The sequence below is a fragment of the Phocoena sinus genome, chromosome 17 (genome assembly GCF_008692025.1).
Source record: "Phocoena sinus isolate mPhoSin1 chromosome 17, mPhoSin1.pri, whole genome shotgun sequence".
Classification (NCBI taxonomy): Eukaryota; Metazoa; Chordata; class Mammalia; order Artiodactyla; family Phocoenidae; genus Phocoena; species Phocoena sinus.
In genome coordinates, this window is record NC_045779.1 from 30,017,358 (window position 1) to 30,032,813 (window position 15,456).

The 15,456-nt window shown below is 33.9% G+C and overlaps 1 protein-coding gene across 1 annotated transcript in view; it reads right to left on the reverse strand.

Annotated features, from left to right (window-relative positions):
- Nucleotides 1-15,456, reverse strand: part of CNGB3 (cyclic nucleotide gated channel subunit beta 3) — a 144,275-nt gene that overhangs the window by 52,206 nt on the left and 76,613 nt on the right. Inside the window, exons 7-10 of the mRNA XM_032610162.1 lie at nt 12,549-12,599; nt 9,734-9,820; nt 6,655-6,719; nt 5,800-5,922 (exon numbers count right to left, since the gene is read on the reverse strand). Of these exons, the coding sequence (XP_032466053.1) occupies nt 5,800-5,922; nt 6,655-6,719; nt 9,734-9,820; nt 12,549-12,599 (326 nt within the window). The remainder of the gene's footprint in view (nt 1-5,799; nt 5,923-6,654; nt 6,720-9,733; nt 9,821-12,548; nt 12,600-15,456) is intronic.

The window sequence follows — 15,456 nt, forward strand, 5'->3', positions numbered from 1 at the left end:
TCAAGTGTATCCACCTCTAATATTTACATCCTGGGCAGATAGATCTTTTCAAGGAGATTCTATCTGGCTGATTTAATACATGAGCTGTCTTACAGGCTCTATATATACAGCCCCAAGTTAAAGCATTAAGGCAGAACTTGACATAAAACTATAAAAAAAATTTAGTGTGAAAATAGAAATTCTTCCTCTGTGAAACAAATGCAGCATTAAACTTTTCCTCCAACATTTTGTTTTGAAATATTTCAAACAAACAGAAAAACTGAAAGAATTTCACAGTGAGCACCGTATATCCACGACCTAGACTCTATTATGAACATTTTACTCTACCTTCTTTGTCACATATTCCTCCATTTTCCATCCATCAATCCATCTTATTTTTTGGATGCATTTCAAAGTAATTTGCAGACAGTAGACACTTCCTCCTAAATACAGTACTTCAGAATATTTATATATATATAAAACTCAGAATATACTTCAGAATATATATATATGTTAGAATATACTTCAGAAAAAAAATATATGTACTAGAGTTAAGTATTGGTAAAGAGTTATTTAAAAATTTTGAACATACATTGAAAGCACAAATCTTAAGTATACTATCTGATACTATTTGATGAATTTTGACAAACCCATACACCTGTGTAACCCAGAAACCCATCAAGATAGAGAACATTTCCATCACTCCAAAAAGCTCTCTTTTCCCAGTCAATTCCTGCCCACACAGGCAACTACTGTTCTAATTTTTTTCTGTCTCAGATGAGTTTTGCCTGCTTTAGAATTTCACACAATGAAATTACACAGTATATACACTGTTGTGTAAGATGTCTTTCACTCAAAATAATGTTTTTGAGATTTAGCTGTGTTTTTGTCTGTATCAGTACTTTATTCCTTTTTATTGCTAAGCACTATCCCTTGAGTGACTATAGCACAGTATGTTTATCCATCTTCCTGTGGATGAACACCTAGGCTGTTTCAAGTTTTTGGTTCTTGTGAATAGACATTCTATGAATATACTTATATAATTTTTTTAGACATATATTTTCTGTTCTCTTGGGTAAATATTTAGGCTTGCAATTTTTGTTTTTAAGGTAGGTGTTATATTTAGTTGTAAAAGAAACTGTCAGATTTTATCCCTCCAACAATGTATGAGTTCCAGTTCCTTCATATTCTTACCCCAAGACTTGGTACTGTCAGTCGTTTTAATTTTAGCCATTGTGGTGGATGTGTAGTGGGACATGCAACTTTTAAAAGTACCCAATTTGATACTTTATGAATGGACTTTTAAACTACCCCAATCCATCTTAGTTCTAGGTTTCTGTAAATTTATCACTGAAGGCACCGAATATGGAGAACGGTCTCATTAGAAGATAAACTCCTCAAAGACAGGTATTACACAATAGGAGTGTAATATATTTGCTAAATGACCTGAAAGAATAAGTGAAAGGTTATGCATACTTAGACTTAAGAACATAGGAAGGCTGTATCTGTGAGCACATCTATGCAATCCCCTTCTATACATGCTGCCAGCTGCCTTTCATCTCCCTTCTGGTCTGCTGAATTCTTCTGTTCTGGAGGTTTTGTTACATTTTTCTAAGTGTCTATGTAAAGACGATTCTTTTTTTTTTTTTTTTGTCAGTGTCTGAACTGAAGTATCTAGGGGACCTGAGTTAATACCTTCATCTACCCTGATCTCATCTTCCTCCTGTGTAAAAAGAAGGGAGTAAGTTATCCTAAATTTCCCTAACTCTAAGATATGGAGATTCTGACTCTTTCTCCATCCTCTCTAAAGTCATGATTCCCATGACAAACTTGCTTGCTATTTTTACTCTTTCTTTTGACAGTCTATGTGTTAGGGATTGAGGCTACGTATTTGCTAAGAGGTTTGCGCACGCTGGGAAATTTATGTCAGAAAATAAATAAATTGGGGTATATATGGATTAAGGGACATTGGGAACATTTCTGGGTACCAAATAACCTTAACTACTTATGTTTTCCTTTTGAGCTAAGTAAGCCATTTCCTACTTTGTCAAATTCCACAGTCAAATGAAGGATGCCATCTACTTAGTATAAATGAAAATGACTTCTTGTCTTCTATTGAAATGAACAGACATTGTTATTCTGATGAGGATTAATAAAATAGTAATAAATGACTCATTTTAAATGCTTACAATGCTCCACTTACGCCCCACAGTTGCTGCATAATTCTAACTAGGAGAAAGTTTACAAGTCCAGTGATTTCATAAGCAACCTTCAATTTATAGGTCATCAGAAACCATCACGAGGGTTAACTAAAAAAATGCTTTAAGCTTACATGGTCAAAGGGTAATATGGAATAATAGAAGGGGCAGGTGATGCTTAAAAACTGTGGGAAAATGTAAGTATGTTAATAACTGCCATTTGCAAATTATCTTAAAATACATATAAATGCTGCTTTTAAAGACATTTTATTTGTAAGGATGTGTCCCTGACAGCTGGTAACAGGATTATTGGACCTTTGGTTTTGGTTGAGAACCCTCCTGTCTAAAGCAGCAGAGAATGGGGGCTGTATCATACCAGTGCTGTGAAATGTATTGAGACTTGCTTTTTGGCCTAGAAAATGACCACTTTTTGTAATCTTTCCATGAGTAATTAAGAAGAATGAGTGGTTTCTTCTTCCAAGGAGGAAATGCAGATGGCCTATAGATATATGAAAAGATGCACAACATTGCTAATCATCAGGGAAATGTAAATCAAAACCACAATGAGATATCACCTCACACCTGTCAGAATGGCTATCATCAAAAAGAGCACAAATAACAAATGTTGGCGAGGATGTGGAGAAAAGGGAACCCTTGTACACTGTTGGTGGTAAAGTAAATTGGTATAGCCATTGTGGAAAACAGTATGGAGGTTTCTCAAAAAGTTAAAAATAGAACTACCATATGACTCAGCAGTTCCACTCTTGGGCATATATCAAAAACAAAAACAAAAACACTAATTCAAAAAGATACCTGCACCCCAATGTTCATAGTATTGTTGTTTACAATTGCCAAGATATGAAAGCAGCCTAAGTGTCCATTAACAGATGAATGGAAACAGAAGATGTGATACACACACACACACACACACACACACACACACAGACACACACACTGGAATACTAAGCCATTATAAAGAATGAAATCTTGCCATTTGCAACAACATAGATGGACTTGGAGGGCATTATGCTAAGTGAAATAAGTCAGACAGAGAAAGACAAATACTGTATGATATGTGAAATCTAAAAAATACAACAAACTAGTAAATACAACAAAAAAGAAGCAGACTCACAAATATAGAGAGCAAACTAGTGGTTACCAGTGGGGAGAGGGGAGGAGGGAGGGGTGTTATAGGGATAGGGAATTGAGAGGTACAAACTATTATGTGTAAAATAAGCTACAAGGATATATTGTACAACACAGGGAATATAGCCAATATTTTACAATAACTATAAATGGAGCATAACCTTTAAAAATTGTGACTCATTATATTGTACAGCTGTAACATAAAATATTGTACAGCAACAATAACTCAATAAAAAAATTAAAAAAGATTAATGAGTGGTTTCTAATTCTTGGGTACAAAGTTCCATTTGTATTTGTTAAATCAAGCTTTTTAATGGGTTCTCAAATCTTTTATATCTTTACTGATTGTCTGTGGTTGCTTGATCAGTCAATAGTAGTGTGTTGATGTCTCACACTTTGATGGTGTATTTGTAAATTTCTCTTCCTTCTAATAATTTTTGCTTTATGAATTTCTTTGATTCATCATAAGTACTTTGCATTAGGTGCATGCACATTTAGAACTGGTAAATATTGATAGTGAGTTGAAACTTTTATCATTATATGATAACCTTATTTTTCCCTAAAATAATTTTTGTTTTAAAGTCTATTTTGACTAATATTATTTGACAGTCTCTTTTAGGTGGTGAATTTAATTCATATTAAATTATTTTGCTTACTGATATATTTTAAGTTGTTTCTACAATCTTATCTTTTTTTTATTCTACTGATTCAGAAGTTATCTTCTCTATTTCTGTTCCTTAGTGATTATCTTACTACTTTACTCCAGCTTCAGTACCCACATTTGTTTTTTAGACTTTGGAGATTCCTTTTACTTTCTAGAGAGTTTAGCAATCATTGAAAACTGTTGTGATTATAATTTATGTAGAAATGTATCTTATAACAAGTAATTGCAATAACTAATACAACAAAAATTTCAAGTAGTTTATCTTCTTGTATTTTAGTGAGAGGGCTTTGAATATCTGGTCTGCACTGTAGCTGGAATTAGACGTCTAAAATATTAGAACAATGTAGCTTCAGTTTCTTATGGGTTGAAACTGAGGTTTCTTTCTTCTTGTTATAATACAGATTTGGTCATTCCTTCCTTTTTTCTTTACTCTCTCTCACACACTCACTATATGTTAAGTATTTAAAGAAGGCAAGTAGGAAGAGAGAGTAAAGAAACTTCCTTCTTGCCTTCTTTAAATACCTAACATATACTGAGTGTATGTTATATATTTAACAATGTTCTAGGCACTGGGAACAAGATATATTCTCTAGAAATGCTGCAGAAAGGCATCCAGGTATGAAAAGAGAAATAGCTCCACTTTTTCTGGATGGCAACTGTATATTATTTTGCTAATTTGATAAAAACACTTATCAGACTTATGGGTCTAATGATGTTGAATTACATACTACTAGGCAATATTTAATATAGTTGGTATCTTACTCAGTTTTCTTTGTAGTTACTTATATTAAACTAAATGCATATTTAATTCACATTCTAAAGGGAATTACTTATAGATTTGGTTATACACTTTCTTCTTGTTGTGTGTGTGTGTGTGTGTGTGTGTGTGTGTGTGTGTGTGTATTTCCCCGATCAGTGGGCCTTCTGACTTTAAATTTTTAAAATTAGTTCTGGTTAAAAGTTCAAAAAATGTTATAATCCCTCATTCAGATCCTGCTCACTCTAGCTAGGGTGTAATTTTGTGAGGTATCTTTACAGTTTTTGCTCTATCCTATAATTGCTTTCCTTCCCAAGGCTGCTGTGAGTTGCCCTTCAAAGTCATGCTGGGACCTGTTATTTTCCAGTAAGGACATTGCTTTATAATAGGCTCAATGTCATTTCACTGGAGCAGAAAGTTAGTGGAATCTACTTTATGCCAGGCCTTTGTATCTACCAAAAGGAAATTTCACTATTAAAAAACTCAGTTGCCATTGTTGAGCCCTGATTCTACTGTACTAAAATTTTCAGACAATCTCTTATTCTCAGGGTACTTGCATATCTAATTGCCAAGTTTAGTATATGATCCTTGTTACTTTGTGTTTAATTGAGTTAGTGGTTATAGCTGACTCATAAACCCATAAAGCTCTTCAGTGGTAAACTAATTAGCCACTGCATCTGCCCTCCAAATAATTAACATTCTTCATTACTAACAATCATCATAGGAGTTATTAAAAGTTACCTTACCACTCAGCTGTCTAAACACAGGCTTTCAAACTTTTTTGTTCATGATCCTGAGTAAGAAATGCATTCTACAGGTTAATCCAGGACACACACACACACACACACACACCCTACTCGGTATGACAGACTTGGATATTTTCTATTCTGTCCTCCTCTATTCTATCCTCTTTCACTTAAAAACATACTGATCTACTAATAAAGAGTTAATGGATTGTGATTTACAGTTTCAAAAAACACTAGCTTAAGAAAGCTCAAACTGAAACATAAAATTAAGAATAATCAATAAATATTTCCTTCAAAATTAAAACTTACTTGTTTCCTTCACCATCATACACCCATCTGGTAGTTCCAATTCCTTCATAGTTTGAAGCCCAATAATACATACAAGCATTAATGTGCAGAGTAAAGAGCAAGTATCCAGTTGTTCGAATACATCTGGGAAGGAGAATAAATGCAAAGTAAGACTCATGTTGTTTCTGGAATACAGCCTATTTTAACATTTTCTTTTCCTTAAAGTCTCTGCTGAATCTCCTTGCTTTAAATTTGTGAACTGTTAACTCTCATTAGTACAATATAAAATGATGGTGCCTTCACATGTTTTCTGACTGCAGTGTCTTGACCGGGACTGACAAGAGTAGAAAAAAAAAATCCTCTTTTCACAAATGGTATGAGTCAACTCCCTGAAAGATATGCCTCCAGGGTCACCTCTCCACTTTGAGTCCCATAAAATACACCATGCTGATTTCACTGGATATCTCTGAAAAGCTCATGGGATTTTATGCTACGATTAACTGACTAGAGGTCTCTGGGCAAGTTAAGTTCAGAACAGCAAATGAATGAAAATTCAGACTAGAATGAATTGTCATGAGAGAGATGTAAAAACTTGTGAAAGAGCACGTTTCTCTGTCTTTGTTCTGACTGAAGCAGGTAATACGTCCTCTTTTTCAGTCTTGTATTCTTCTAAAATCTAATATAATTTTCATACTTTTATCTCACTTCAAAATGTTCAAATCTACTTTAGAACACAACCCAATATTTTACATAGCCCCAAATCTGAGATTATTCCCTTCTCTTTTGCAGGGAGGCCATATTCTTCCCAAGTCCTGTCTAAAATATTTCACCATTGCTCTCTCTCCCAGCCCTGAAGTACATTGAGTTATACTTTACCTGTAGATATATGCCTTGTTCATTATAGACTCTAGATGATGATTAAACTCAAAAAATGAAGTGTACTATGTAGAAAACAAGCAAAAGAAATCCAAAAGTGCATTAGTCTTAAATACATCTATTATATTTAAATAAAACAATATAAAATAGACTTTATTTGTTACTGAAAATAATTCTATTCATGTCTTAGAAAAACTAAGGTCTGTCAGTGGTATTTTCCTCCGGGTAGTGCATTTTAACAAGGTGCCAAACTTCCAGAGCTTCTTGCTTTATTTTATTTCTACCCTCTAGTTATAGTCTTGTTTGTAATGCTTGTTGAAAATCAAGCTTAAAAACATTTCTTTCCTTTTTTTTCTTTTTTAAAGCATGTGGTAGAACTTTATTTTACAATAATTAAAAATCATACCTCCCCCCAAAACATAAGTAAGATAGTAAAAGCATAATAAAATACACTGAAATCGTAAATAGGTGTTAAGGCCTGTTGCTCAACACTAGCATTGTTTTTAAGCAAGTTGCATTAAATGTGTATTTATTTCAACAAAATGTAAAGTTCAATTAATATTAGCATTTGTTATCTATTCTTGACATTGCTCAAAGACATAGAGAGTTTATATGCATTTAATCCAAACAGTTGTTATTTGCCTCAAGGTTTTCTTCTGCTTACACCCACTTCTATAGCAACAGATACTCCCTACATGCACTCTTACCCCCTACTTTCTCTTTTTAATCTATAGGCTGTAAAATGCAAGAGCAAGAGCATGAAATCCAGAGCCAAACACCAATCTCCTCTCTGCCATTTATTAACTGTGCGACCTTGGAAAAGTCACTTAGTATTTCTGTACTTTGGTTTCCTCATCTGTAAATTGGGGACAATAAGAGAATGTACTTAGACTCATAGGATCTTACAGATAGGAAGGGCTATTAGAGATTATTTAGTTCAAAGATTATTTAGTTCAAAATTTCATCCAATGTAGATAAGACTGTAATAGAACATTTGGAATTAGAAAACAGCTATAATAGCAATGACTATTTAACTAGAAATATACACAAATGATTTGTTTTTCCAGAATTCCTGAGTAGGAAACATCCATTAACCATTCAGATTAAGATAATTTCAATTTGTGGTAACTTGTTTATTGTGCTCTTAACAGAAGTTTTCACAAAGGCACATTTTAAAATTTAGCTTAAGTGTTCACTGTAGAGAAAATTTATATTCTTAATTTGTTTTCTCATATATAATTTGGAGATAGGTAAATGATATTTTCCCTAGAGAACTGCACATTAAAATGACACACTTATGTGAAGATGACTGAACTGTGGGGTTATGTAAAGAAGATTAATGTTGGCTTTCAGGATCTCCTATATTATAAAAAAAACTACCTAATATAGTGAGTAGATTTTTGGACACTGAAGGGACACAGAGATGGGGTTTGAAGAGTTAGCATTTTATAAATTTTTATTATAATGCCAGACAAACACTCAAATCCATAGGAACTTGAGTCTCTCTCAAAGTTGGTTGCTTCTGAGCAGTGGCCTCCAGAAACATCCATTCTACACTAGAAATTTGATGATGGATGGCCAGCCCACCAAGCTGCTGGGAACGTTAAGTTCTGCTCAATCTAGACCTACATTCTGTGGTCAAAACAGAAGTCTCTAGAGTTGTCTTGGATGGCCAAGAGTATAGAGTAAGGTCCCTCTTGACTTGGAAAAATCATGGGTGTGGAAGGAAAGCTCCTTCAGCCTGAAGTTTATTTGCCCATCTGATTATAGTAAGGAATTTGGGATCAGAAAAAATATGTGATAGAATCCAGATACTGCCACTCACCAGAGTGTGTCTGGACAGATTTTTTTACTCTGCTAATTCTCATTTCCCTCATCTCTAAAATGAGGTTGTTTGGAGGAATAAATGAGATAATGAATACCAAGTTTAACAAAGTATGTAGCTACAGGTATGTATTCAACAGATATCAGCTGCAGCTGTGTTAGGATCCACCCGAGTCTCCAGATTATGTCATCTTGTTTTCCCAAGGTGTCAAAGCGATAACCACCTAAAACCGATAAAATCTTTGGTGTTCCTTTTAAGAAGGCTGGCTTTGGAAATACAAGCTATCATTGCTATTATTAAAAATTTATATGAAATTTCACATCCTGACTCTCCTCAGATTCTTCTTAGGTATCTGATAAAGCTATGAGTTATAAAATATTTATGTCTTAGAACCTTTTTGAATAGGTAATACATTCACATAGTTCAAAAACAATAGGAAATATATACCTTCATAGTCTTTTCTCCTATTCCTGCCCCTACCCATCCTGCTTTTCCCTCCAGCTTCCCATCCTTACTTCAGTTAACCATTTTTATTAGACTTTTTGGGTAGTCTTCCACTGTTTATGTAATATAGAAAAATAGAATATTTTCCCCTTTCTGTTACAAAAGTTACTATTGTTCTATAAACTGTTCTGTAACTAGCTTTTTTTTTTTTTTAACTGAGCAGTTTGTCTTGGAGATCTTTCATAGAAAACTTCCTCTTCATTTTTGCATTACAATGTACTCTATAGATATACTGCAATGTATTTAACTATTTCCCTCTTGATGGACATTTGAGTTGTATCTAAGTATATAAATAATTTTGTTATGCAAAACTGTGCTTGCATTTTTCTATAATTATAGAATTTTTGATGAGTGAGATAACTTAGAGGTCAGCTAAACTAATACCCTCATTTTACAGCCAGTATTGCAGGCATTCAGTGACTATGTAATAAATAGTGACAAGTGGAACAGAATAAAATTATAAAATATTCATTTGTAATTATAGCTGTATTTCAAAATATAAAAGCATTCCTATTTTAAGTTATAAAAATAGCTGTTATGAGATGCAGACTCAAAACAACAAAAGCAACTTCCATTACTAGAAATAGGGATATTTTTCCTTCATTCAGCTTTTAAAATTCTTAGCATTGATGAGGGCATAAAAATGGAGGATAGTTTACGAAAAATTAAGAATATGATACTTTTAGGATATTTTAAAGTACTTTGAGACTTCCATTATTATAAGAAGACAGTTAAGTATAGTTATCTTACCTTTAACATCCTATTTGTCCTAAATATTGGATTAAACCCAAAGAAGAGGTAGAAAACATCAAATGGCATTATTGATGCCACATCCAACTGTTGGAAGAACACATTCACAATTATGTTGTGTTTACATGCTTTTTAGGACATGAATTGATTTATACCAATGTATGTAAGGGCTGACCAGTCACCATGATTTATTTGTTGCTTAATACAAAATTGCCTTCAGTTTCATATGCATGGTGTCACTGAAAGGTGTATTAGTGCCCTGAAAACAAGAACACTACTTCATAGCCTACTTCTAATGAATTTCATTTCCAGCTTCATTCATCTGATCTCGGCTTCAGCATTGCATTTTCTGGGATTTTGTTGAGCTGTCACATATATTTAAGAGATGGCATGGTTGCTACTGTTAAAATACATTTTAATAGTGTTTTAAACTTGGGGCTTTTGGACTGAAACTCAAGCCCATTCTTGATTTTATGTGAAACAATTGGGCATTCATTGTAGTGATATATTTTTATGTTTCAGGCAATTCTCCAGTGTTGAGGGCTAATTATATTGTTGGTGGTTCATCCAGACTCTTCAGTTCTTTCTACTGCTGTCTACCTTGTATCATATTGCTAACAATAAACTGCTGTGAACATATCTATCAGAGACTATACAGGCTAACAGAGAGGAGAGGAAAGAAGTCAGTCCCATTTACAATTATCAGCTCCGATGGAAGAAGGTATTGAAAGTACTATTATAGCTAAAGACAATATATTTTAAATTTGTGATGAATTTAAATTATTCTGGCCTTCCATTACCCTAGTAATTGTGAAATGACAGCATAACATTTGCATACTTTCCTGATTGCAATGATAACAATAAAAAATTCTTTTACATAAGACAATTATTCATTTTCATTATTTTTTACGTCATCTTGAAAAACAGAGTACATTAAAAAAACGTTTAATTTATTTAAGACAATTAAGAGGAGTTAAGAGTTTTGTGTAAGGCCATACGTATGAAATGGAAAGTTGAGGTAATTAATTGTGTACTACAATTTCAAAGCCTAGTGCTATTGAAAAGGAATGGGACTTTCAGTTTGAATGAACACACATTGGCTACTATAAACAAATTACTTACTAAAATAATTGGCTTAAAAATTGCATAATATCATCAAACCTCATTGATTTTACCCTACAGATATTGAGCCTCATAACAAGTTGAGAGGTACACAGAGCAGTTACTAAAATAATGTCTTATAAATAAGGAAGCAGGAGCACAGAACTGTTGATTTGTCTAGTGCTATTTCAGGATCCAGTTGCTCACATACTCACTTGACTTTTCTATGCAGAGAGTTATTAATCATGTTTGATATTAATACATTAATGTGGATTTGTATAGATAGAGATGATTTATTTCTCAATGAATTGTAGAAAATTGAATTAAGTACTGACCAACACTGTACTCTGTACAAGGAACTTTGCAAAGCATGTTGGGGTTGAAATAGCAGTAAGGTATTGTTTCTGTCCACAAGAAGTTAACAATCTAGTGGTGGAATAACCAAGCGCAGAAATAGTGTAATACAATGCCATAAGACATACAGGATGTGCTAAGGAAATTCAAAAGGCATGACTTCAATTAAATAAATGTAAAAGTTTACATTTATGAACCCAAATTAAATATATGAGTTAAGTTGCCCTTATTCAAATTCAAGAAAGTGATTAAGTGTTTGGAATAAGGTCTGTGGCACTTACAAAACTATTCATCCTCTTTGTAGAGTTCATCAAAGTAGTTTAGATCTTTTATGAATATGTCTAAGTATGTGGCAGTTTTTACAGAGAAAATTAATTGGAGATAAAAAAGAATTGAAAGAAATTTTAATCACCATAGATTGCCAGTAGGGACAATTTGGCACCTAAACTGAGATTTGTATTTTTAACAAAATTTGAGGCCACTAAAGTGTTGTCCTTGAAATGGGAGGTTGGAGTTCATGCATACAGTTTAGGTAACCTTGGAACACCCTCAAATCTCTGCCTATTTCTTGGGGTTAGGAGGAACAATAAAAGATAATAAAGTACTTTGTAAATAATTATGGGTGAAAAAACTACACATGGGTGAAAAAATAATATTATACTGTTATTTGAGAAAAGGAAGATGCCATGTTATCTAAATAATTGCTTCTTTTTTTTTGCTGTATGCCATTCTGACAATTTCCAGTGGTTTTATTTTTAAAATTATTTTATTAAAATTTTTTTTAAAATTTCATATTGGAGTATAGTTGATTAACAATGTTGTGTTAGTTTCAGGTGTATAGCAAAGTGATTCAGTTATACATATACATGTGTCTATTCTTTTTCTAATTCTTTTCCCATTTAGGTTATTACAGAATATTTAGCAGAGTTCCCTGTGCTATACCGTAGCATATATTTTGCTTATATGAACAAGAAAGAAATAAGAGTAGAAACAATTTTGTAGACTTTTACATCATCATGCTACATGAATTGGAGGCTAGAATTATATATGGACAAGACAAAGTACACCCCATACTCCTTTGTGGACATTTAAATTGGAATTTAAATGTGGGTGCTAAGATTTTGTTCTGCCTAGTAAAGACCCATATATTGAATTACACATTTGCACATACTAGGAAGTATATTGTATAATTATTGAGAAGAAAAACTCTGCCTAATAAAACTTCACCTGTATAAACTTTGTTACAAAGGCTACAATTTTTAAAGGAAGCAGATTTTTTTGGGTAGAAATTTATAGATGGAACTTAAAGTCAAAATTGTAATGGATTAGTTGAACAATTTTGGAATTGTAAGTCACCTACCTGAAATTTTGTAGAACTCCTGTAGTGTCTCTTTAGTTCATTTGAATCCACCTGAAATATGTTATATTTATAATTCATATTAATTTTAGCCAATTTCATTAAACATTTTCTCACTTTAAAAATATTTATAGCTATTCTTTTCTATTAGTTCCTTCTAACAACAGCCTATAAATATGCTCTATCTTCCCATATCATAAATTTAAAAACCTTCCTTGGCTTTGTTTTCTTTTTGTATTGCTCTAATTGTCACACTAACGCTTCTTAAGAGGGTTATCTACCTTGCTTTGCTCCACATCCTTTCTTCATATTTATTCTTCAACTCATGGCAATTTTGGTGGTGATTTGACTTTTGCTCACTTCTCTTATTCCATCAAGACTACCATTGTGAAAGTCACCAATAACCTCCTAATGATCATACCCAGGGAATCCTTTACATACTAACATTCTTTTATGGCACTCACCACATTTTGAAATCACACATATATGTCTTGCCCCATTTATTTAAGATCAGTCTACTCCATGAAATGGTAATCTATCTCAGGACAGGGTTGATTTTGTTTAGCAACTGTATATAACTAGTGACTATAATATATTAAAAGCCCAATAAATATTTGAGTGGATGAATAGGTAAAGGCATGAAGAGATGAGTAAAACTTTTGAAGCATTTGACTTTTTGGGGACAATTTTGTCCTTGGAACTTTCTCTTTTCAAAGAATCTGTAATGCCATTCTTGGTTTACTTCTTCAGTTCCAGTTTTCAGGGTCCTTCTTTTTTTTTTTTTTTTTTTTTTTTTTATTTGTGGTACGCGGGCCTCTCACTGTTTCTCCCATTGTGGAGCACAGGCTCCAGATGCGCAGGCTCAGCGGCCATGGCTCACGGGCCCAGCCGCTCCGCGACATGTGGGATCTTCCCGGACCGGGGCATGAACCCGTGTACCCTGCATCGACAGGCGGACTCTCAACGACTGCGCCACCAGGGAAGCCCTTCAGGATCCTTCTTGCATCCTATGGCTAGCCATTTAAAGTCAATATTTCCCAGGATTCAGCCCTCTTCTCTTTTCATATTTACTTCCTGGGAAATTTCATCCACTTTCATTATTTCAAAGATCACCATGTTTGTGGATGCTACCAAACCTCTACCTCCACTTAATATTAGTATCTGGAGCTGTTGACCTGTCCAACAACTGATTATTGTCTCCCTCACTTAGCAGTTCTGCTCATCTCAAATTTAACCTACAACAAACCTGAATGCATCATCATTCTCCATTTCCCCTAAAGCCATCCATGCTCCTCCTCTTATTGAGTATCATATGAGCATCCTCATCTACACTAGTCAGTGATCCTACACCACTCACTCTCCCTTAGCCCTCATCCAACCAGCAACCAAGTTCTACTGATTCTCCTTTTTAAAATTTTCTCATGACTATTTTCTCTTTTTGGCTTTGGTTTCCTTGCCTTTATTCTTGCTTTCCTTGATCAGTTCTACAATGGCAGTGAGATGATCTCTCTAGATCAGATCATTAACAATTCTATTTATGTCAAATTCTATGACTTCACATGACTTAAAGAAAAAAAATCCAAGCTCCCTTTCATGATATACAAAGCTCTATTTTCTCTGTCTCACTCACCTCCTGAAGCATCTTATACTTATTCTGTTTAACAGTGCATAGCAGAGTTTCTTACCTTGATGCCTTTACCTATGCTGTTCCCAGAATTTAGGACATATTTTTCCCTTTTTTATGGGGATGAACGTGTGCAGATAATTTCAATTAATCCATCAAAATTTGGACCAGGTGTTCCCTCCTTTATCTGGTTTTCTTTGCATCAAATAGCACCAAGGGCTTACCTCTGTCATGACTTACATCACAAAACTCCACCATTTTTCTTTTGTCTGTCCATGCTTCATACTCTGAGCTACTTAAAAGGGTAGGGACAATATATTTATCCTGTGTTTCTCAGTTCCTAACACAATGTCTAACACACAACATGTGCTCAGTAAATGTGTGATAAGAGATAGAGGAATAGGAAGGCATTTGTTAACATTCAGAATTAATGCTAATATTGGGATTATATTTTTCTATTTCACTTATAGGTAGGAGGAAATTTTCTGTGTACTATTAATTATTTGACCAAAGTATTATAACTTGGACACATGGAAGCAACATCTTCTAATAATTATTATCCAGGCTGTCCATGTTCAAAAATTTTAAATTGCTGTTGAACAATGTTTAAGATTTGTTAGCCAAGTTCCCAATTCCTGCCCCACCACCCCATTTTTTTGGCTATAATTTCTACCCATGTGCACATACTAAATTTTATAGAAATACATTAGAAAATATATGACATGCTTATTTAATGATTCTTTTCCCTTAAACAAAATGTCTTACTGAACCACAGGCAGATATAGGTATATGTACAAGTTTATGCTGAATCATGTACCAAGCTTGAGTATGATGAGTCAGCTCCTTCAAAGCTTATATGGAACAGACAGACATATCAAGTGCACATATCAAGTGCTCCTTCAAAGCTTATATGGAACAGACATATGGAACAGACAGACGTATCAAGTGCTAAGAAGTTAAGTTGAAGTATGACCCCATCCTCCAACTCTGGAAGAATGATCTTAGCATATTTATCCCTTGAGTGGAGCTGGGTATGAGCATTGAGATGGAGATCTCTGGGAGAGCTTTCACCACTTGATATTATGTGGAGCTGGGAGATTTCTTGTGGACCAGTGTCCTGAACTTGGCTCTCCCACCTCAGAGGCACAGGCCTGACACCTGGCTGGACCACCAAGACCCTGTCAGCCACACAGCTCAGAAGAAAATGGAGTGAAAAAGAAAGAAAGAAAGAAAAAAGAAAATAAAATAAAGGTATTAAAAGAAGAATAAAAAAGTTAGTAAAAATAA